At 45.6% G+C, this 24,762-nt stretch overlaps 1 protein-coding gene across 5 annotated transcripts in view; it reads right to left on the bottom strand.

Moving 5' to 3' along the window:
* The window catches only part of SEPTIN8 (septin 8), a 58,204-nt gene extending 41,588 nt beyond the window's left edge, over nt 1-16,616 (bottom strand). For 3 of the 5 annotated variants that reach the window (XM_053376741.1, XM_053376742.1, XM_053376743.1), the window contains exon 1: nt 16,261-16,616. In XM_053376741.1, coding sequence (XP_053232716.1) covers nt 16,261-16,290 — 30 coding nt within the window. In that variant the 5' untranslated portion in view covers nt 16,291-16,616. The remainder of the gene's footprint in view (nt 1-16,260) is intronic. The other 2 variants (XM_053376745.1, XM_053376746.1) reach the window with 2 other exon arrangements.
* Between the last annotated feature and the right edge of the window lie 8,146 nt (nt 16,617-24,762).

Below are 24,762 nucleotides of genomic sequence, written 5' to 3'. Positions count from 1 at the left end.
TGTGCTGCCTCAGCAAGACCAGACCCACCTAATTAGTTTGTTGATTGTGCTCTAAAGAGCCTTTAGTTATTAAGCCCTTGATTCTCCAGCCTTTTACTCACTGCCCAATAAAAATCTAGTCTCCTACTAGAAGGACAGATCCTGAAGCTGAAACTCCAATACTTTGGCCACCTCATGAGAAGAGAAGACTCCCTGTAAAAGAACCTGATGTTGGGAAAGATGGAGGGCACAAGGAGAAGGGGGCGACAGAGGACAAGATGGTTGGACAGTGTTCTCAAAGCTACAAATATGAGTTTGACCAAACTGCTGGAGGCAGTGGAAGACAGGAGTGCCTGGCATGCTCTGGTCCATGGGGTCATGAAGTGTCGGACACGACTAAACGACTAAGCAACAACAACAGCTGACATTTAAGTGTCCTCTCATTTGACCCCATGTAGGGCCTTTAATTCTAAAAATGTGTGCCAGATCAAGTAAGCAAGCTCTCTAGGCAAAGCTTTATGCCTAACACACAGGAAACTGCCACATGCCCATGTTGTCAATGTGAAGAAAAAGACTGGTTCCTCATGCCTCCATTTCCCTTGAGTGAGGCACATCATCTCCAGAATCCACAGGAAAGGTTCTACCTGGCAGGAAAATTTGGGGAATCCTGCTTGCCATTTCTATCAACTGCCTATTTCTGCCTCAGAGGGTGTCTTGGGTCTTCCAAACTCCTGGCCAGGTGTTCACACTAGTTACCTGCCCATGTGGCATAGGTTCTGATTGGTCAAAAGGAGCCAGGGGTGTGCATCAGACAGGGCCAGCACACCCATGAGGCAAAGTGAGGCAACTGCCTCAGGCAGCAGGATCCATTGGGGCAGAGGATCCAGCCTTCAAGGAATGCATTGCCAGGTGCAATGTGCTCCTTGGAGGTCAGATCTGCCACCTCCTTAGCAGCACATCCAATGTCACATCTATAGTGACAGGAGGCACTGCTGGTCTCTTCCCATGCCTGGGCAGGAAATGGCAGGGGCTGCCCTCTGGGGTCTCCACCTGCCCAGTGTGATTCAGAGAGGGCCCTTTCCCCCCAGCACCATGAGAGATTTGGATTCCCACTTCAACCACCACGTAAGGTTGATTTGATTCCTTCATTTGTTCCCGATGTTGGTCTTCACTCTCCCCCTTGTTCCTGATGGAAATCTTCACTCCTTCTTCTTCTCTGGCAGGAGGCACCATTTTCTGGTTCGTCTCTGGTGCCCAGATGTATTGGGCCATCCTTGGGGGTCAGGAGAACCCCAGAGCAGCGTGCAGGAGAGGGGGAGACATTGTTCTGCTGGCAAGCTGATACACTTGCGAAGATGGAACATTCCACACAGCGTGACGTTCATTCATTTTTATAAAGAACAGCTAGGCTTGTTGGCCTACTGTAACTATTTCTGAGATATAGGGCACTCTATAGGATCCATTGATTACTTTACCGGTAGGGAAATCTGTGACTCAGTTAATGTCACTCAGGGTGCCCAATTAGAGCACAGCTGCAGGTCAGAATATTCAGACCACTAAACTCTTGGCATGAATTGTCAGGGCAGGCTGCAGTCCCGAGATCTAGAGCACTGTGACATGTCTTCTATTACAGCTGAACTTGCATGCTCTATAGCCACCTTCTCATATCCACAGTTTTGAAGGGGGAGGCATCTCCCGTCCATGGTACCAGGGGAAAATGTTCCTCTTCAAGCAAGCCTTTGGCTGCTTAAACAATCTATGGTCTTTAAAATATGTTTGTGGGAGGGGGAGCTATTAGGCTATTGGGGTTTTTTGCTATTATATTATGTATTTTGTGTTTTCTATTTGCATTTTTATGTTGTAAACTGCTCTGCGGCCTTTGGGTGAAGGGTGGTTTATAAATTTAATAAATAAATGAAAATGAAACATACAGTGGTACCTCGGAAGTCAAATGGAATCCGTTCCGGAAGTCCATCTGACTTCCAAAACTTTCGGAAACCAAGGTGCGGCTTCTGATTGGCTGCAGCAAGCTCCTGCAGCCAATGGGAAGCTGCGGAAGCCGCTTCGGACATTCGGGTTCCAAAGAATGTTTGCAAACTGGAACACTCACGTCTAGGTTTGCGGCGTACGGGAGCCAAAACGTTCGCCTCGCAAGGCCTTCGGGATCCAAGGTACGACTGTACTTTCAGCAGAGTGCAATCAAGGGCCCATCAGAATACAGTTTCAAAAACAGGGTATGATATAGTTCTTGAAGTGAAAGACTTGCTACAGCTGCAGAAAGGCTGCTTCCACTGCCCCCCCCCCCAGTCCATGAGGTGAGGGAACTCATGGAGGAAGGGTGGGTTGCCTTGGCCCTTCTCAAGAATCATGGACTTGCTAGGCTACATTGGGGTGAGCATGTGCAACACACACAATTTTTTTATTTTAAGAAACCTGCCGGCATCAATAAATATATGATGTTCAGAACTGATTGTGAAGCAAGTGCATTTACTGTTGTCAAGCTTTTATAGAGGTGTCAAGAATGCCTTTATGCAGGGGTAGGAAGCCTTCGTGGTTGTCAAATCAACTTTGTTTTCTATTAGAACTACCAGCAAAAGGCACATGGTTAAAAAATTTTAAAAACAGGGTGCCTCTGACTTGGCATTCCAAGCCTAGGAAATTTGTTTTTCAACATCAGAACTGAACTAAACTGAGGGCACAGTCCTTTCACACAAATATCTATTCCTGGTTATTTTTCTACTTTCAACAGCCTAATTTAGATGGAGGGGAGTTATTTAGTTGTTGCTAATGTTTGAACAGCTGGGAGTCAGGAAAAACCCTTGCTGCTCTAATGCAACCCCCTGGAAATACACCAGTAGATCCCAATCTGTTGTGTGCCAACCCCTACCTTAATATACCACCAGGTTTGCATTATAAATATTTTTCAGAACAAACCTCATGCACAGTTGCCTGAGCACCTACAAAGGGGAAAGCCCTCTGTCATACCAGCTAAGGACACAAGGGGAAGCCAGTTTCTGCCTTTCAATATGAAAAAAGGCTGCAAAGACTGCGCCTATGAGCAAAGAGTTTGAGCACCACTTCCAGACATTGGACTAAGGCACTGGAAAAACTATATGCTCAGTGGGAAATTAAGGATCTCCTCCAGTCCCACAACATCTGCAAAGCAGGAGAGAAACTACTTCAGTCATTCCGCATTTCCTTCTGTGGCACATGCCTCAAACACTCTGATTCTGTTCCAAAGGAATGGCATTGATTTAAATAGGACTTCTTTGCTTCCTGAATGAAAGGTTTTAACAGCTTAGCAAACTATCCCATCCTGTGGCTCAGTGGGATAATTCAGACCCTGATAAAAAAAAGAGGACAGGATTAGGATAAATTGGGTATTTTGTACAGTAATTGGGCAAAAGATATTGTCACTGGTTAAGCAGTCACATCATAATCCAAGCCAGGAGTTGAGAGACAGAAACAGACACACACGGGGGGGGGGGGGGGAGAGAATAGTTTGAGAACTGTTTCACAAGGCAGGGTGTGGATAAGCAGAGCAGAAACATATCTCATAAGAAGGACTGTTGCATGCAGCTACTGAGGAATTTGGGTGGCCTAGAGGCAATGGTTTGTATTAATTACATGCAGCTATGTATGCTAATTAGCTGTAGTCCTCTGGCCCACAATGAATTGCCAAATGTGACCTTTATATTGGTAGGCCGTTCAATAGCCCTCTAAAGTTATTACAGCGGCTTGTTCTGTGAAATCCAAAGTTCCATTCGTTTTGTACAGCAGAACTCTTGTTGTCAGAAACTAAGTAGGTATCAGCCATTTGATGATGATGATGAAGCTGTTTAAGAATCAGTTCATTCACCATTCAGGAACAAACGCTTTCAAGCATCCAAAACCCAGACTGCATCTCTGCTAAGCAACACTCGTAGCCAACTTGAGCAGATGGGGGGGACACACACAGGAAGGGTAACATTCTCTTCAGCTCCTTCATTTGCAAACTGCAGTACAATCCCAGAATGCAGATCAGGAATGAAGGAGGGAGAATCTTCCGTACAACTTTGTTGGGATGCTGCTTCTGTTGATCTGGAGTGCACAGCAACCAAATCTTTCAAGCTTTGTTTCAAGCTTCTGTAGCAAACTGTACAACTTTCAAAATGGGTAAACCAGAGGTGGGTTTTGGGCAGCGTGACTGGTTCCGCCGCACTGGGTACTGAGGCTAGGGGGCACTGCAGGGTGCCATGACCATGATGTAGTGAAATGAGCAGAAAGGAAGGAGTGAGGCCGGGGGAGACCACTAGTCTGCCTCTAGGTAAACCACTTCAGAGAGGGATGTTTATTGACTCCTCTGATTCTCCCACCACCCTTCTCCAGTCAATGTATCAACAGAAATTTCATACTCTTCTTGTACCTTTAACTACAGGCATCTGAGGGCAGATCCACACCACACTTTTTAAGCACACTCGAGGCACATTTAAAGCACATGGTTTTCACCAAAGAATCCTGGGATGTAGCTTGTTAAGGATGCTGGTAACTGTGTCTCTGTGAGGAAAAAAACTCCCATTCCCACAATTCCTTGGGGGAAGTCATGTGTTTTAAATGCACACTGAATGTTGCAAAAAGTTCACTAGGAATGTGAAGATAATCAACCTCTTTGTTGGTCCACCAAGCTCACAAGTTCCAACCCATTACTTTGCTGTTTCATTTTCCTTTAAGGGATCAAAAACAACAACCCCATCCTCATATTCTGCTGTACCCATTAGAACAGCAAACATTCAGAGGAAAATCTTTGCTTCTGCTCAGCAAAGCATGAGCTTTATTAGCAATGCCACTCAGACCTTTTAGAAGCACTTCTCTGATGCTGACAAAATGGGGTTCTCTGGAAGGCAAAAATGTCTTTTCCTCAACAGCCCCAGCATATTTATGGAAGGCTATTCAATGGGCTGGGGCCCTTACCAAGCAAGCTGATCTTACATTTGAGCCTCTTTATCTAAATGCTGTTTCTGGACTCACCTTAAAAAGCAAACAATATGTCACTTATCTTTGCTTAGGTATGTGCTGGATTGCTCAATCTCCGACTTCTTCATTGCTAAGCATAGCTGAAGGATGATCAAGGTATTAAAAACTTACGTTGTGTAAGAAATAGCTGCTCAGTCCAGAAACACATGCTCTCCCAGTTGCCCATCCCATTCCTGACAGCGGAGAGCTGCTCTCTCTTTCCCACACTGACAAACAGGACATTTGGTGAGCTTTTTATTTCAATAGCAGGCATGAATGCAAAGTAAAAAAAACACACCTGTATTTGACTATAAAAGAAGAGGACAGTATTGTACACATCAATACAACACCAAAATACAAACTCATATTTCTAACTGGCCATGCTTGGATTACATTATGCCTTAAGTATTTAAAAAACCCTTTGGAATTTTGCATTATAATATTTTCCTTACCTAAACAAAGGATAGACTCCAAGTTCCTCCAAATTTGGGGAGGAGAGTTTAAATGGGATCCAAAAGGCTATGCATGGCATTTTGTCCATGTAGACTTTTTTTGTGCCTCCTTCTCACTGCAGCCCCATGTGATCCTCAAGAAGGTGCCAGGGAAACCCCTCCAGAGGAGAACAGCAACACAGTGCAGAGGAATTAAATGGGAGCAGGGGAAACATGTAACTCCCTGTGTGTATATATTGACATTTATGCAGGTCTCTCTTAACCCTGGCCTTTGTTCCTCTTGGCACAAATTGCAAGAGGTGCTAATTAATATCCCTAGAAGTTCTCTTGCCTGAATCACATTTTTACAGCAGTCAAATATCTCTACACTGCCCCCCTGCCAGAATCCTCTCCAATGTTTTCTAAAAGAATTCATGGTAAAACCTGACAGGCACCTATAGATCAGAGTTATGGTACATCTTCCCTTCTCTAGACCAGACAAATAAGCCAAAGATAAACAGATCAGGTCAAAACTCTAACCCCTGTCAATGTGTGCACACTGCAAGAATAGCCATCCAAGTGTTTGTATAGATGGGTAAGGCTTCAGGAATGATGCTCCCCCACCCTACACAAAGTGAAAGAAAGTTGCACTTAATCAGGTTTTTCTGATCTGTTGCTGTATTTATACAAGGCAGCCTAATGTTGCGAGAGCACAAGGGAACAAAATTAGGGTTTGCTCTGGCCTAGTTCTCACTAAAGTGGTAAACCTGTCTTGGACCTGGGCCACTGCAGCAGGCAGGCTCTTTATTTATTTACTTACTTATTTACGGTTCTTAGAAAAATACCGTACAAGGAAGAAGACTATACCAGCACTATTCCCCCTGTCATGTTCAGGGATTTGTTTTTATTTTTATTTGGAGGAGCGGTGAAATCTGGGGGCCCTCCCATCTGCAGCCTCAAGTGGCACAGGCCAGACACAGTTATACCAAATTAATTTGGCCTCTTATCACTGCTGCACAGAACACACTCCTGCAAACGTAAGTTGGACCTTGGAGAAGTCAGCGAAAAACAGAGGGAAACCATGAAACAAAAAAATGAAAGACATTTCCTCCAGAATGACCTTAAGGATGAGAAAGTTCATGATTTCAGCAGAACAAGAATTCCATTCCCCAAATGAGTACATGCTGGAAAAGATAAACAGCGTCTGGTTTGGAAAACGAAAGGCCACAGTCAGTTCTGTTAGCAAGCCCCTGCTCAGTCGAACTTTCAGAGGAGCTAAAAGCACCCTTCACCACCAGTCTCAAAGCTCTTGGCAACAGAATAACACAATGGTGCACATTTGAAATCTAAATACTTCAAATCCGTAAGCCGTTGTTCATTCAAAACTCTTAAGACAAATCCTTGGAAATTTAGACATTTTCCCCCAAGGCCCACCCTTCCAAGACATTCAAGGTTAGTGGGGTAGAGAGGGTTTATCCATGCAGAACTGTAGGGCAGGTCAGAGAAAAGCAGCAGCTCAAGGTAAGCACTGTGTTCAAGTGAGGATTCGGTTCCAAGACTAAAATACTATCCACTTATCACTGGTGCAACTGGGGTAGAGTGGTCCTGCCCTTCATCTCCTGTTCACTCAGGTTCTCTCCCAGGCACAGGTTTAGACAAGTCCGCACTAGAATATAAATAAATATCTCCTGTTGCAGCCTAAGACAAAGGTTCTGTATGTACCCTGTATCAATTATGTAGGCTAAGGCCTCAATCGTATACCAAGTTCCTTAGGAGTAAGCCGTCCTGAACATGGCTAATGTGGATTTAATAACTACCTGTGTTGCTGATATCCTGGCGTTTTCCCTTTTAATCTCAATGTCTGTTTCATAAGCAGTTCTGAAAAATCTTTGGAGTTAACACACCTGGGATATAAATATATTAAATTAATAAATTAAATAAAACATAGTCATTCAGATGTAGGTGATGTGTGCCTTAAATCCGGAGGGCCAAGCAGCGGGAAAAAGGGGCCATGAATCCATAAATTCACTCATGCAGTGGTAAACATGACATGTGCCAGTCTCATCTCTCTTCTCCTCACCCTAAGTTTATAGAGATAGGAAAGGAACAGTTGAAAGGGCTTGCAAGTTGCATTGCATCAGTCACACTGCAGTTCTAAGGTTCTAGGACTGGGAGCGGCTGCCAAGACCATATAACATTGGTCCTGAAAGACCTACATTGGCTCCCAGTACGTTTCCGAGGACAATTCAAAGTGCTGGTGCTGACCTTTAAAGCCCTAAACGGCCTCGGCCCGGTATACCTAAAGGAGCATCTCCATCCCCATCATTCTGCCCCGACACTGAGGTCCAGAGCCAAGGGCCTTCTGGCGGTTCCCTCACTGCGAGAAGCCAAGCTACAGGGAACCAGGCAGAGGACCTTCTCAGTAGTGGCACCCGCCCTGTGGAACGCCCTCCCACCAGATGTCAAAGAGAAAAACAACTACCAGACTTTTAGAAGACATCTGAAGGCAGCCCTGTTTAGGGAAGCTTTTAATGTGTGACATTTTAATGTATTTTTAATCTTTGTTTGAAGCCGCCCAGAGTGGCTGGGGAAACCCAGCCAGATGGGCGGGGTACAAATAATAAATTATTATTATTATTATGACAACCTGGAAAGTGCTGTGCAACAGTAGGGATGATCCATGTCTGTGCTCCATCTCCCTGCTCAAGAAGAGGGTAGAACAGCCTTCACCATCCTAGTGATGCCCAGATGCCTTGATCTACAATTCCCACCTGTCCCTGCCAACACAACCCCATCCCTGCCCTCATGCTGCCCTTGGTAGGAGGTGCCCAAGCACTAAGAGGCATCAGAGACAAGACAAGACAAGACCTGTACCCTTTGTAGGAGAAGTACAGGGTCCCAGCAACTATGGATTTTAATCTGGCTAAGGCTATGCATGCAGATCCATTCAGAGAAGCTGTCGGCCCAACAAATTAAATTAGTTGGATGGTGATTGGAGAACAGGCACTTTGGGGACATGACATATGGCACCTTTCCTAGAGAATATCTAGGGAGGCTCATGTCATCCCAATTCCACAGTGGTGGTGGTGATGGTGGGAAATCTAAGAGCACAGCTCTGGCTCAACTCCCTTTCCCGCAAAGGAATTATTTGCCCTATATCCTTTTGTGAGGTAGGAAGCATCCCAAGCCGGCTCCAAGGCAATTCAAAAGGGAAATCACAGCCATCAACTTTCCCACAGCAGTCCTCCTCAGAACATTTCACAGTTGTGGTCTGTTATGAAATGAGAGAGAGACACATGACCTCTTCTCACACTGTTGCCTTAGCTATTGGTAACATTTCTGAAATGTTTTTCTAACTCCTTTATTTGCCAAGAACACCCTATCATCTCAAGAGCTTTACACCAAACCTCAGCAGCTGAGGGTGAAGCATAAAACCATTAGCACGGGGGGGGGAGGGGGGAGCCCAGCAGAACAAGCCCAGCTCCCCAGATTGTGCCACATCAGTTGTCAGCTTCTTATAATAGTTCCTTCCATCGCACTTTGCATTTAGCAACGTGGGGGTGAGGGGGGTAGAGAGAGGAGAGGGGCTGGCTTGTTTTAAACACAGTGTGGGAAGTGAAGGCAGCTTCCCAAAGAAAAATGAAAAACAAACCCCAAACCCATACAATCTAATGTGGGACGGAGGTTTAGAAACGTCAACAGTTGACAAGGAAGAGTGACGTGCTTCATAAGGGTGTCCAATCCAACGAACATCTGTTGTGTGTATTAAGGGCATCAGGCACACAATATAGCCATCTCAAAGTGAACAACCCAGAACACACAAACCCAGAACAAAATCCCCAATGTGAATTATGAAAGAAGCACCAAGAAGGCACTTCACACATGCTCAGAAGGGTCGCTAAATATCCCAAAGCCCAACTATAGCCCTGCAGGGCAGAGCTTAAACACAAGCTGCTGGCTCAAGAAAAAAAAATTATGCTCCAAGTTGCTCTCATCAAGCTTTAAGGAGAAAGGGACCAAGATGACTTGCAGAGAAGCAGCAGAGATACACTCTTCATATCACACTTAAATTACAATTATGTTTAATAGATGCATTCCACACTTCCAGTTCTGCAACCATGAATAATGGCTTAATAATGAGACCTTAACTACTGGGTGTTTGCGTGAGATGGAGTCCTTATTCATCAGGATTCCATATGACATTGGCTTTTAGGTCATGCAGGGTTTCTGTGGGAGTGCTGGAAGTATTGAGAATCAAATGTTATTCCAACCACAGCTTTGGATTCAATGATCACTACTGGTATTTAAAAAGGAAGCTCAGAACTCCCCCATAGAAGTAACATAATGGCCTGGTTCTGACAATCATTTCTCAGCTTAAACAAGCCAATATATGCACAAGCCCTTTGCTCATGCTCTCTTTCATTTTGCCACCTTTTCACTCCTTGAGTTTGAGAGAGTTTGGATTTTATATCCCGCTTTATCACTACCCTAAGGAGATTCAAAGCGGCTAACATTCTCCTTTCCCTTCCTCCCCCACAACAAACACTCTGTGAGGTGAGTGGGGCTGAGAGACTTCAGAGAAGTGTGACCAGCCCAAGGTCACCCAGCAGCTGCATGTGGAGAAGCAGGGAATTGAACCCGGTTCACCAGATTACAAGTCCACTGCTCTTAACCACACCACCACGCTGGCTCTCTTGGCATACACTGCAGTAAGCTGGTAAGTTTTCAACTAATCATACCTTCTCATTCCATCGAAACGGGGAAACTATGGTTACCTGGTTTCAGAACTAGCCAGAGTTTTAAACCAGCTACTGAAATGAGGATTAAAACATTCAAAATGTGAAATCCTAAGTCTGCAGTCCTACACACACTTAACTTGGAGCAAGTCCTGATGAATTCAGTGGGGCTTACTTCTGTATAGAAATGTAGGCTTGCACTGTAATTCCCGTAGGGTCAGAGCAGGTGCGCAGTTGTGAAGTAGCTATTCAACCATGTTTTATGAGCACCAAATCAACTCTTTGCCCTCCCTTTTGGCATCACAGGATAGGAAAGTGATTCAGCACCTAAATCAAAGTCGGCCAACGTAATGGGCAGCCAAACTGTATGGATGGATGCTAACTTTCTAGTGACTTCCATGGAGGTCCTTAGACTTTGCTTCGAAGTGTGCACAGGAATGCAGCCTTGGATTTCATTTAGTGTATACTGTATATCTTCAGGGGCACCAAGTTACCCAACAGATATCGGTTATCAGCCCTGAGAATGTAACAAAACTAAAGAATCCACGTCTGTGCCGCTATTGGGCAGAGATTTATATTTTATCCTCTCTGTAGGATGGATTAAGTTGAGAGATTGTGACTTGCTCAGGGCCACCTAGCAAGCTTCATGGTCGTGCAGGGATGGATGTTCAGTTTGGCTACATCTCTAATTAAATTAGGATTGATCTGCCCTTCCAGAGGCCATCATTAAGGTCACAGGCAGACAGAACACACTGATGCTCCAGCAAAATCTTACATAACAACTGGGGCCGGCAGGGGCTGGGGGTGGGGTATTTACATTCCATTGTCTTACACAAACATACCCGAAATTTATGATAGTGAAAAACAAACTGTTCTGAACAATATTTTAAATTTAATTTTCAAAATGCAGAACAATACCCACAATATATTTCATAATAACTAAACCCCGAGCTCCTCTTGCTTAACAAAGGGCCTTCCTAAGGTATGACAATTCAGGGGAATGGCGCTTAATGTGCAAACTAGCATTGGTCCTTGGAAAAAGGAATGGAGGGGGGCGGGAGCAAAAGCCAGCTTGCTGAATCCAGTATCACCAGACACCCAGTTTTGAATCGAAAAATGTTTTCCAAGGATAGACTGTGCAGCACTCAGATAAATGGGTCACAGCCCAGTTCATTTCATGCGTTACTTTCTCCCCATAGCCAGAGCTGCATAAGGGCTTGAAACTAATGCAGAATGCTCAACATTTTTGTTCAGAGATCTGAGAAGGGAAGGAGATGTTACGGGAGGGATGCACTCAAACCATGGAGAGAAAGGAATTTCTATATATTATGTTAGCTCAAACTATGACAACTTGAGCTTGGGAAGTTAAGCTATTCACGATACATGAAAATAAAAGGTGTTGGTCATCACTGTAATTCCTCCTGAATAACACTACAGTAACATATAAACTTTTGAACACTGCCAATGGCAGCTTTAAACCTACACAAATCCCATCCAGCTTGGCTTCTGGTAACAATTATACAGCTTATACTGCCTGCACCATTCACCTAATAGAAACGATGTTTTAGATTTCTTGATGCCACACAAAAGCAAAAACCTGAGCAGCGCTTACTTTTGTGCTTTGTTTTGCATTCTGAGTGGTTCAAACATTATCACGGGAACAATTTTCCTCTGAGCTAATTACTCTCAATAGAAATACAAGTAACCACTGAGAGCAAGTTTCTGGCAAGGTTTCAAGGCACTGGCGCTGGAAGGGAATACAAATGACTTGAGCTTGCTGTTTTAGCAAAACCCTCAACTCGGTTTATTTTTATTCCCATTGTATCAATGCCTACATGGATGTGCTTTCAACACTAACAACAAACAGCAGAACTTTTAAGTTATTCCTCCCCTCAAAAAAAATGGCATTACCACAATTATTTGGCATTTATGCTATAACTAGTGAAATTCCATCGTTATGATGGACTGGGGGGAGGGGGTCCACGTTGCAGGCACTTCAAGATGCACAATTTGGCTGTGTGCATAGACAGAGGAAATCCCATTAATCCCACAGTGCCTGTTCCAGTATCAAGTTTTGCCGTCCTGCCATGATGTACCCAAGAACAGCAGTTTATGCTCCTGCGCATAACTGCATGCTTTCATTCTCACTTTGGATTGTCCTCCTCTGTGGACTATTTCAAACGCTCTCTTTTGCGAACTGCATGCAGACTGCAACCAACAGTGTGACATGTACACGTGCATTTCATTGCATACACATGGGCAAGTGCAGTTTCCGTACATGTGTGCATGCCATCAGTGAAGCGGACATGTGATCATCACATGATACTTTTTTCCACTCCCCCCCCCCATGGAAGAGCTTTCAATTCAGGAGGAAATGCTGCAAGCCCTGTTGATTCAGGCTGCTTTACCCATCAGATTAACTGTGCTCTTGCGTTAATCTCAACTCTCCCACTTTGATTTGCCCCCACACTAAAACTCCACGGAAGATCCCGATATACCTCTTGTCCTCTGGCATTTATAGGCACCACCGTTTAGCTCAGCTTACTGGACTGGAGTGTTTGTCTCTTGGGTATATCTTGGGTATGAACGCAATTTCCATCATTCCACATGCGGAGCGCTCTCCCCAGGGAGGCTTGCTGGGCGCTTTTGTGACATATCTTTAGGCACCAGGCAAAAACATTCCTCTTCTCTCAGGCCTTTGGCTAATTAAACAATCTATGGCCTTTTAAACTGTGTGTGCATGCGTGGTTTTTATTGTTTCTGTTTGTTACTATGTTATGTATTTTTGTGTTTTTACATTGTATAACCCACCCTGTGATCCTCCGATGAAGGGCAGTATAGATGTGTAATAAATAAATTTTTGTTCTAGCACCCATTACAATGCCTCTCCCTCCCTTTTTCATTTCCCCCTATGAGGCATCAACTACCAGGCTGTGTACACACCGTACCTTTAAAGCACATTTGAAGCACATTCTTGCCCTCAAATATTTCTGGGCACAGGAGTTTGCCCTTCACAGAGTTACAATTCCCAGCAACTCCTAACAAACTTAACCCTTAACAGTGCCAGCAGCAGTGCACAAGCTCAACTGTCATATATAACAGCCGCAGTTGCACTATATATTTTGCACATGCAAATGTTGCCGCTCACCACCAATCGGTTTTGAATGTTCCACTGACTACCCTATTAACAAGGGTTCCGGCTAGTGGGGTGGCCGCTATGCCAGCAGAAAGACACCTCTGAATATTACCCTACATTCATTTAAAGAATTTGCATCTTCAGAAAATCCCAGTGCAGCAGTTAGCCAACCCTGAGTTGGTTCCTTTCATAACACAGAGTTCCACTTGACTTATGCCATAGGCTGCAACACAATAAATAAAACTCCAGATGGCCAGAGAAAATGCTTGTGTGAATTAGCACAAGCTAAAAGCCAGGAAGGAAACAATATAATTGTTCAAATGAGCAGTTAGAAACCCATAGATGCAAGGCAATATCAGATCGTTTTAACTAACCTGTGCCTTTCATAGAGTGCAATGAGATTATACAATGTATACAGCTATATGTACACAATGTATATATAAGAGCAGCTGTACATTTTGTAATTGTTCCATTTCTTCCTAACAGGAGGTTCCTGCAGACCCAACATAAATATACAAAACACTTCCCAAACTTTCCATCTGACATTTCAAACACACTACAAGGCACAGTCTTAGTTTGTGCCTCATAAATGTGCATTTAAATGATGTTGCCATTCAGAGACACCCACAGTGTTGGCTTAGAAAGCCATTCCTTGGCTTCTGTCTTGTTTAGATGCCAACATTTACACAATTAAGGATTTGCAATGGCCAGAGACATCTGGCAACTCAAACAAAACATTGGCTGTGTTCTAGACAGGATAATGGCACACACAGAGGTTTGACAATCAGCCTTCAAAAAAAGAAATTATTCTGAAAGAAAAAAATTGTTGTTTGTTTTAGTAAGCATACTAAGGCATACATAAAACTAGTATGTCCCAGGGTTTTGTGGGGAAGGAGATATTTCATTCTTTCACAGAGCTAGATAAAAGGTGTCTGAAAGAGACAGCACAGAATGGTTAAATGCATAATGGACATGAAATTTCATTCATGCATGTTGCGCGAATGCATATCACAGACTTGAGGAATTCAAGGCTGATAGGGGGTTGGACTATTAGCTGAACTGTGTTTGCATACTCTCACGTCCAAGATAATGTGATATATATATATATATGTGCAGTGTCAACATCACATATGGGACTTCCAACAGACAGTTCACATTTCTATAATCAACTTATGTCAATTGGAAGATACTATTTAGCCTCAGTAGAAATGGTAGGTTCAGGCCCATAATTACAACTGCTCATCATTACTGGAGTAAAAGCAGGGTTCGAAATTAGCAGGGAGCCAGGTGCATTTCATGCAAAAAAATTCTCCATTTGCGAGCAGCTCAAAAAGTCTGGGTGCCATTTTTTTGCACCTGGCTGACACTCAAGGATTACTGAAATGTATGTGCTCTGAAGCCTCAAAGTATATGTTAAGGACAGACAATATGTTAAGAGTACAGTAGAGTGTTTTGAAAACTGAAATATGTACCAGTATTTTTATTGTAAGCACCAAATTAAACGTGTATTAACAATTTATGTTAGAAATGTGATATTAACAATATGTCACTTATGTGAATTGCGTATTAGTTCATGCTTATACAAGAATAAATAAAAAGTGTTGCTGAACGGCAACTAGACATTCTGTTTTGGCGTCCACAACCCAGGAGCCATTTGGCTCCTAGCTTTTCTCTCCCAGTTTCTAACACAGAGTAAAAGCCACTAGCAAATAGAAAAGCTCACTTTTGCTTCTCTCTGTTATGCACTGCAAGTTTCGAGTTGCGTAAGTAATCGCAGCAATATATTGGCAGCCAACTATGTGGGTAATACTTCTGCTGAGAATCTGACTTCCCCGCCCAGGAATTATTAAATTAAGGACAGGGAACCTATGGTCCTCCTGACTCCAACTCCCATGAGCCCTGATCATGAGCCAGGATAGCAGGGTTTTTTGTTTTTTAAAAAGCATATCTGGAGGGCCAAAGGTTTCCCACTCCATTAAGATTAAATGCACCGAGAAGAATCCCCTTTGGGCGACAGCTGGTTCAGAATGAAAGAGGCTCATCTCTTTGAGATCCTGCACACAACATCCACAAGAAACAGTCCTTGTTTTCAGTGCGACTTGCTCAGAGGTGAGCAGTGGGAGTCGAGTCCATGCAGACACGCACAGGATCGAGCTGCTAGGACGCTTTTCTGAATTGCAGCTGCTGTTTCCATTCCTGAAGGCCAGCTGCCCATCTCCTGCCGCAGAGACTAAACAAATACTGCAGGGCAGGGCAAAAAGTCCATCGGAATGGGAAGATCTCCGATACCTCGGAAGGAGAAAGTCGGCTGGTGGGTCTTACCCGACTACCTACGACAGTCCACTCCTTGGGTGCGGGCCACATGTATTAAAACGCGGCAGCGGCGGCAGCCTTGGCGCCTGGTGCAGCTGTACAAAACCCATGGAGGAGTCCCCCCCCGGAGGCTGCAACCCTACCCAGAAATAAGCCCCACTGAATTCGGCGGGGCTTACCCCCAGGTAAGAGGGGTGGGAAACGCAGCCTTAACCCCCCACGCTCCCACAGAGTCGCGCTCACTGAGGACTACAGGTCGCCCCCACTCCAGTCCCTCCATCGCCATCTCTCCTGGCAGAAAGGCACAAGCCCCCTCCCTGCCCCCCTCCACCCTGCCAAACGCGTGTTTCGTGGCGGGGCTGGCAATCTGGTGAGTAAGTGACAACACGCCTGCCTGCTGGAGAGTGCGCCGAGACGCGCAGCCTCTTCTGCAGAAGAAGGCGACTCCCTTCCCCGGGAGATCCCTGATGCCCCAAGCTCAGCCTAAGTCAGACAGGCAGCCCCGGCGCGGCCCGGAGCCCCGTCCCTAAACTCCCCCACGGCGAGCCCTTTCCCACGGCGCAGCCCCCGCCAGCCGGGGTCTCTAAGCTCTTGGAGGGAGCGGCGTGCGCGCGGCGCCCCTGCCCTCCTGGCTAGAGACGAGGCTGCTGTGGTTGCTGCTGCTGCTACTCACAGAGAAGCGCTCCAGCTCCGTCGCAGCCATGGCAGGGAGATCCGGGGGCCGAAGGGCGAAGGGGTTCCTGCTCCTGGGGCTCTAGGAAGCCGTCTTGCCGGGAACCTGCTCCTCTCCTCCTCCCTGGGCTGAGGCAACTGAATGAATCCAATATGGCCACTTCCTGGAAACTCCCCCTTCTCCGGCTGGGAAGGACGCGGGACGCCGCCCTCCCCCGGGGCGCCGCGGGGCGGCAAGGAGCTGGCGGAACCGGGGAGCCCGCTCGTCCCACGGAGCCTCGACGCCCAGCCCGTCCGGCAGGAGAACGCCCCGCGAGTGGCAAGGGGGAAGGCGGCGGCGGCGCCGAACCGCAGCTGCCCGGCGTGCGCGGTCCGGAGAAGGATGCCGGGAGTTGTAGTCCGGGGCTTGATTGGGTCGCTGCGTATTTCGGGTGGAATTCGGCGAGGCTGGAGAGAAGCTGCGCAGCGTCGAGGGAGAGCTTTGCTTCCAAGCGCTTCCCAGGTATCAGCGCAGAGATCGCTGCCGCCTAACCTACCTCACAGGATTGTTGTTGGGGTAGCACGGGGAGAGCGGGAAGGATGAGACCCCCCCGGGTATAGGTATATATATTCAATAAACAACAACAATAATAATAATGTACGCCGCCTTGAGCTCCTTGGAAGAAAAGGTGGGCTACAGAGGCAATAAAGAAAGAGACGCATAAAATATTATGCTCCTTTCTCTATCTTGCTGGGAGGCGAAGAGTGGCTTGTCTATAACCCCAACACCATCCACTCCAACCAGATGTCCTTTAGATCTTGTTAGATCACGGCTCCCAGCATCACTCAGCATTGGCCATGTTGGCTGAGACTGGTGGAAAGTGGAGGACCAAATCATCTTGGAGGGTCACTTGGAGCGCAAAACATATGTTTCCTAGGAAGAAAGCAGCACTGGATTTATCACTCCCCTGCACCAGGTGCTGAGCTGAGGGGGCGCAAAATGGAGAAGATCCATTTGGGGGGTGCCAGATTTTGGGCTCTCTCAGGGCACCATATTATCAAAGATTACCAAAGTCCGCCCCTGAAGGAAGCCCCAATGAATTAAAGGGGGCTCATTTGGAATAAGAGGGCAGCCTTCAAGAGCGACTAGAAGTTTTCAATCGAGGGCGTTCCCATTTGTTGACTTATTTGCAACAGTCACACAACTCCACTTATTGTTAGCCACTATGTTGCACCAAGTATTCAAAAGTTCTGTGGGCTCACAGGAATGCCCATCCTACTACAGTTGTACCTCGGGTTAAGAACTTAATTCGTTCTGGAGGTCCATTCTTAACCTGAAACTGTTCTTAACCTGAAGCACCACTTTAGCTAATGGGGTCTCCCGCTGCCGCCGCCGCCACGTGATTTCTGTTCTCATCCTGAAGCAAAGTTCTTAACCCAAGGTACAATTTCTGGGTTAGTGGAGTCTGTAACCTGAAGCGTCTGTAACCCGAGGTACCACTGTATTCTGATCACAATATGTTTGTGCTGAACAATATACCTGTTATAAGTCCCACGGGTGTTGGGGTGGGGAAGCACTTCATGAAGACTGCATGGGAGGCCTGTTTCCATCTGGGTCTCAAACGGCTTTCTTTCCAGAGCCAGCCCAAGTGGTAACTTGGGGGGAAGCAAAAACATTTAATCAAGCAATGGATATTGTGATCAGCATCTTCTTTGCAGCTGCTTGGGGTGCCTCAAATATAAACATTTAAATGTTGTTTTTATGTCACTCCACACTTTAAAAAATAATAAAGTGGTGTACAACGCAATGGAAAAATTTAAAATAAAACCAATACCTTTCCAGTACAATCATAAAACTAGCAAATCCTAAACAAGCAGATTAAGAGCAAGCTGGTATTAATATCCTAACAAAGCAGGCCTGGCCTGGCCTAATCCTTTGTCCAGTTGAGAGATGAGAGCCATACACTGTGAGCTTGTTCATGTCTTCCCCTTTGAAGATGAGATTAGATACCATTTTGTCAAATACAAAATCCACTTTGAATATAAGTTATTTATACTGTTCATCAATCTTCTCACAAGAAGATGTCTCAAAGCACTTACAAATCCATAAAAACCAAAACACCTTGATATTCAAAACCAAAATGCATAGAATAAAAATACCATAATACAAAAAATACAATAAAACAAAACCCCTAAAAGTGCTCATCCACTAGTAATGGATGAATCCTACCAAACCTCTACTCTCCTCCAGACTTGAAGACAAATACAAAAAAACAGGCCAGATATCACAGTATGTACAGTACAGTAGAGTACAGTATATAACCAATTACCATGTTCAAGCTGCCTGAGTCCCTGTCAGGGAGAAAGGCAGGGTATAAATAAATATTTAATGTAATAACATTCACTTGTTCACGTAAATGAAGAGGGTATTTTTCTCTCAACTTAATTTTTGTAACCGCAAGTAAACCTTAAGCTACATTTCAATGCCTATAAATGGTTTTCTTTTGATACTACAGGACACTTCACTTTCCTGGACTTGCTGCAATCCAAACCAGCATGGGCAAAGCCACTGCCTACACCTTAGCACCGCTGCTCACACCAGCCAGGGTGAAAGGAGGGGTGTGGCAGGGGGGAAAACACTCCTTGCTGTGCCAGATCCCAGGCTGGTTCAGTGATGATTGGGCCTGTTGCTGTCACATGATGGGAGGAGGGTTGGCTGAGGAGCCAGATCTGCTCTCACCCTCTCCATTTCCTGTGGGGATGCCAACAGCAGTGGTTTCCATTTGAGGAGGCACATTTGCAGTGCTCCTCACCAGCTGAGCCAGGCAGGTCTGGCTAAACCCCCTTCAGTATGATGGATTGTCTTTGTGTGTGCAGATGGCTCTGTTAGGCAGGGCAGGAGTTGGCATTGATGTTCCTTCAATACTCATGTTACAACCATTCTCCTTTCTTACAATAATAGGAAAGAAAGACCTATTATGCACTATGATTGAGTGTTAGAGGCTATGCAAGATCATGCACTAATCTTTTCTGGATACTTATTGTCCTTATAATTTTCAAGTGAGCAAGACCAGAGATGTGGCACTCATCTCTAAAAGCAATTAAGAAAATCAGAATTCAGGGTTTGAAAACCAGATACAATTCAGTTTGGGAGATGGAAGATGCAGACAGGGAGAATCGTTTTTAAAATAAGCCCTGTCTTCACTACTACAAAAGGAAGATCTGTTGAAGAAGTTTCTGTGAGGCTTTTCCTTATGGGACCAGATTAGTCACTTACAAAGTGGTTTACATCAAAAGAAGAAGCAGGGTTGTCTTTAGCAGATGCGGCACCAGGGTGCAAATATCTGCCCAGCGCCCCCCAATTACCACAGATAATGTTGGGGTGGCCATAGCTGCGCACTGCCAGCCATCCGGGGGGGTGTGTATGTGTGCAATTCTCCCTCATGCCACTGTGGGAGAGCGATCCCCACAGAGGCTTGGGAGTAAAGTTGTGCCCCTCCCAAGCCTCCTTGGGAGGAGAGTGATCTCCGCAGAGGCTTGGGAGGGAAGCTGCAAGACCGCCAGCCTTATGGTTGGCGGTGTGCAGCTGGCGGGCATGCAGGGAAAGGGGAGGCCGCCGGCAAAGCCGCACAGTTTCACCACTTGCTGGGGTGCCCCGAGAGGCCAGCGCCCTGGCGCGACGCACCACTAAGCCCTATGGGAAAGACGGCTCTGAGGAGAAGCATGAATCACTGCACCATAGAAAGCAGTACATTCCAACCATGGCACCCTGTCAAGGAGATCACTTGGTAAAGATGGTTACGACACAATGTTAATATTGACTGATAAGTGTAGAGAGCATACAAATAATGGAAACGTTTGCTTCTGTGAAGTTAGGTATCTGTAAAGCAAATATGTTTGTGTTGTGAGGTACTTGTTTTCACATACTATTGTTGCATAGGCAGCTCAACATTTACCGTGACAGTCTCCCTCAGTCACTTCGGTGTAGAGTTACACTGAGGCTTTTCTTTACAAACAGGTAGCTTTAGATACCTGGCCAGTGTGCAACAAGTAGGGCTTGCCCCACTGTGTTTTCCAACTCATACAATTGGAAGGAATCCTGAATGCCATCTCGTCCAACCCCCTGCTCCACACGTAAATTGCAAGACAGGATAAGGACATGAGAAGAACCCTCCCGGGTAAGACAAAAGTCTATCTAGTTAGGGTGGTCATGCATCATTTTTTACGGAGCAATGTCCTGCACCTGAGGATAGTCAGCCCTCAGTTTGAAGGGTTGCCTGGTCTAAGCTCAGATTGCAGATTAAAAAAAAACTCATAAGGAGGGAGAGGAGAACCTTTTAGAGTTGCCAGTCGACAGGTAGCAACCTGGACAATGTTCAGGTCACCTAGTCACAGTCCAGGAGCGAAATGAGGCTTTATTTCACCCGGGTCAAAGACCCAGTTTGGTGCAAACACCCCATGTGCATTTGTGTACATTTGGGGTAAATAACATGACTAGCCTCCCCCACCCTACCCCGTAGCTACGGCTCTCCACAGGCTTCCCAACTATAGTAAGATGCATTGCATTTCTATCAAAATTGTTGTCGTTGTTTCTAAATGTGCATTCCCTACATACAAATCAACCCCTTTATGCAGACCTGCATCATACTTTGTCCTCTCTTTTGGTGATGCTTTGGCAAGCTGGAAGTGTTCAGTTCAGCACTCTTTCCCAACAGGAGCCCTCTCTCCTTCGTGTTCCCCAGCAACTGGTATTCAGAGAGGCCTCTTATGCTGGAGACGGTGCACAGCCATCATGACTAGTAAGCATGGACAGACTTATCCTCCATGAATTTGTCTAATCCTCTTTTAAATGAAGCAGCTACAGCATCTGTGGCAGATGGCCATGCGGCCCCTCCTTGAATACCTCCAGCCAAGGAAAGCTCCCCACCTTTTGGGGAAGCCGCCTGTTCCGCTGCTGAACAACTTGTTCTGTGAGGATGTTTCTCTTAACGTTTAGCTGAAATCTGCTCCCCTGAAATTTCCAGCTGTTTTTTTTTTCTAGCCCTGGAGGACAAATTCTGTTCCATCTTCTGAGTGTCATCCTTTTAGATCAGGAGTCACCAACCTTTTTGAAACATTTCGTGGTCACATTTCAAATTTTGAAATAGTGCTGGGCGTGCCAGCCACAAAATGGCTGCCACGGGGAGCATGGCATAACATAAAATAGAGCAACAGCCACCTGCAACAATTTTATGCTTATCATGCCAGCATCACACACACACACACACACACACACGGCCACATCACACTCACTCCTGCACATTTTGTCGCATAATGTTCTTTCTAGAAGGGCTAGAGAGGTTCTTATTTTTTTAAGTAGAAAACTCAGAGGCCAGGGCATCTGTCTGGGGGCATGAAAGAAAGCATTCAAAGGTGCTATGGTGCCCATGGGCACCATGCTGACAACCTCTGTTTTAGATATTTGAAGACTGATGTCCCTTAATCATATCCAAGATGGCTTCCAAATCCTGCACTATCCTGGCCAACCTTCTTTTTCTCATAGCCGCACAGTTGGAGCCAATCGGATCAGATAGCCTGTGTTAAGGGCTATGTCTCTTGAATTCTAAGGCAAAACAAAAAATCCTCATTGTGAGCACAAAAATGCACAGAGAGAGAGAGAGAGAGTCTCTCACTACGCTTAGCTTAAACTGCAGCACTCAGAAATGGTAAGTGACAGATCCAGGCACCTCTACCATAACCTGAAGACTCAGGAAAGTGAGGAGTTTATGTTTTCAATGATCTCTTCCCATTCTGTTATGGAACAGTTGCTTGGTGCTGGGTGAGTCGTGGGATCCCAGAGGGCAGAATAACTTTGGAAGGGGGTTGTGGAAATTCAAAACATCTGAGAAACACTGCCGCACACATCACGGGATCTGTCCATGAGTGGCTATAAAGCTGCCCTCAGAGAAGGAGAGTGAGTCCTTGGCAGGCAAACAATGTGCGACTGTCCAGAGAAGATGCCTCCCTGTTCATCTCTCCATGAGTATCACCAAGAGCCTTTCATGGCTTATAATACAAACAGTTTCGGAGGCTTCTGAAGTGGAGATAACATTTGCATTGGATTTCACCCATTTGCATCTTTCCTCCAAAGTCTTAAGATTGGCTCAGTCGGCACACATTAATTCTGTGTTTTGCTTTTTAATGGGTCTGAGACTGAATAGTAACATTTGACTTAAATGTCTGTGAGCAGCCCCAGCCAGAGACATTTTCTCTCTTTTTAACCCAAGGCAATCATTTAAGGCTGCAATCTCCAATGGGCACCTGCTTGGTGCATATTTGTATGCGCAGATGCAAACATATTAATCCTTTCTTTTGCTTCCTACTGGCTTCCCACTGTTAAGCCCCTACCTCAGATTTAGGCACAACCAATAACAATACCCCCCCATTTAAAAGGCCATAGATAGTTTAATTAGTCAAAGGCATGGGAAAAGAATGTTTTGGACTGGTGCCTACAGATATGTAACAAATACAGAGGTAAGCCTCCCTGGGGAGAGCATTCCACAAGTGGGGAGCCACCACAGAAAAGGCCCGTTCTCGTGTTGCCACCTTCCGGACCTCTCAAGGACTCACACAAAGAATTTGCAGAAACAAGGAAAGAATATTGACTCGATGGTAGGATTTAAATAAACATTCACAATTTTATGGATAGGGAACAAATATTATAACAAAGGGAAAATATGATATATTGTAAAAAACAGCAAAATACAATGGAGAGGATAACAAATCAGAAATGGAAGTTGAGGGAAGTCAAAAGAGAGGCAGGGGGATATGTTATACAAACTGTATGTTATGGATAGAAGTATATTTGTGATGAGAAAAAAGAAAATTATAAAAATTATATTAAAAAAGGACTCACACAAAGAAGGGCCTCAGATGATGACTGCAGGGTCCAGGTCAGTTCATACAGGGAAAGGCAGTCCTTGAGGTCTTGCGGTCTTGGAGCACTTTGAATTTGGCCTGGAAATTAATTGGTAGCCAGTTGGACTTGGATTGGTGTGAAATGCTCAAACCATCTTGCCCTCAGTGAGCAACCTGGCTGCTGAATTCTGCACCAGCTGAAGTTTCTGAAACATCTTCAGAGGCAGCCCCACATACAACCAATAATCTAACCCAGTAGTTACCAGAGCATTCCTATCTGGATTGAGCTTCAGTTTGTTGGCTCTTGTCCAGTCCATTACTGAGGCAAGACAACAGTCTAGCCCACCCACTGCCTCACCTGCAGATGTAAAGGAGAAGTAGAGCTGTGTGTCATCAGCATATTGCTGACAGTGTGTACTCCAAAATGTCAGAAGACCCCACTCATGCAGGTAAACAGCATGGGGGATAAAACAAAACTCTGAGGAACCCCACAGTGAAGAGTCAAAGAGCACTTACCCAGCATCAGCCTCTGGAAATGACTGTCCAAGTAGGACCAGAACCACTGCAAAGCGGAGCTGCCCACTCCTAACTCTGACAGCCGCTCCAGGATACCATGATCAAAGGTACTGAAAGCCACTGAGGGGTTGAGGAGACAGGGACACATTTCCCCTGTGTCTCTCCCAACAGAGGTCACCATACAGGGTGACCAAAGCAGTTTCTGTGTCAAAAACAGGCCTAAACCCCAATTAAAATGAATCTAGAACATCCGTTTCCTCCAAGAGCACCTTGATCTGGACCATGGCTCAAGAATCTTGCCCAAAAACGGGAGACTGGCACCTGGCCAGTAATGACTTAGATTTTCCAAATACAGGGAGGGTTTCTTGAAGAGTGGTTTTACCACTGCCTCCTTCAAGCAGAATGAACTCTGATGAACCACAGCAACTCCCCCTGCCCTGCCCTCTAGCCTCGCTTGATGCTGCATGGAGTACCCAGTAGGGCAGACTTGAGTATCTCCCCCCGCCCCCCAGTCTTGGTGATGACCTGACATTTATAGTAGCAGCAGCATCACCACCATGCTATGGGGCCCTGTGGAAGAACATCCAACCATACCATAGGACTGCAGGGAGCTGGAGGCAGGCACCAGATGCAACCACCTGTTGCTCCATCTCTGCTTCTCCCCTTGATCACTTCGGTGCTAGATAACTGCCATTATCCCAGCTCATGTAAAAACAGGTGTGGGGAGGAACAACTTGGGATTTAAGGTAGCTAGTTTGAGCCATTTCTTACTGCCACCACTGCATTCAGAACTCAAGCAAGACACAGATGCAAGCCCGAAACATTTCCCCCTGGGTTGTATTTGAATTAAGACAGCAGAAGCTGCCACCAGCTTCCAAGATTGCAGCAGCACTTCCACCGGCTCCTTTGATCACAGCAGTCCCTGTTATCTGCTGCTAGCTGTATCTGTGTGCAGGTCTGTTCATGTTGTCATTTCCCCACATGATCCTGTATCCAGGAACAGTCAGGGTGACCTGTGAAGTGTAGTAAAAAGCTGCTTATTTCTCCCACTTATGTCCTGAAAGGTAACCTATATTTCAAGCAACTTACATAAAGAACTCCAGCACATTCT

This window comes from Podarcis raffonei, chromosome 2, assembly GCF_027172205.1.
Source record: "Podarcis raffonei isolate rPodRaf1 chromosome 2, rPodRaf1.pri, whole genome shotgun sequence".
Taxonomy (NCBI): domain Eukaryota; kingdom Metazoa; phylum Chordata; class Lepidosauria; order Squamata; family Lacertidae; genus Podarcis; species Podarcis raffonei.
This window is presented reverse-complemented; position numbering and strand designations above follow the sequence as displayed.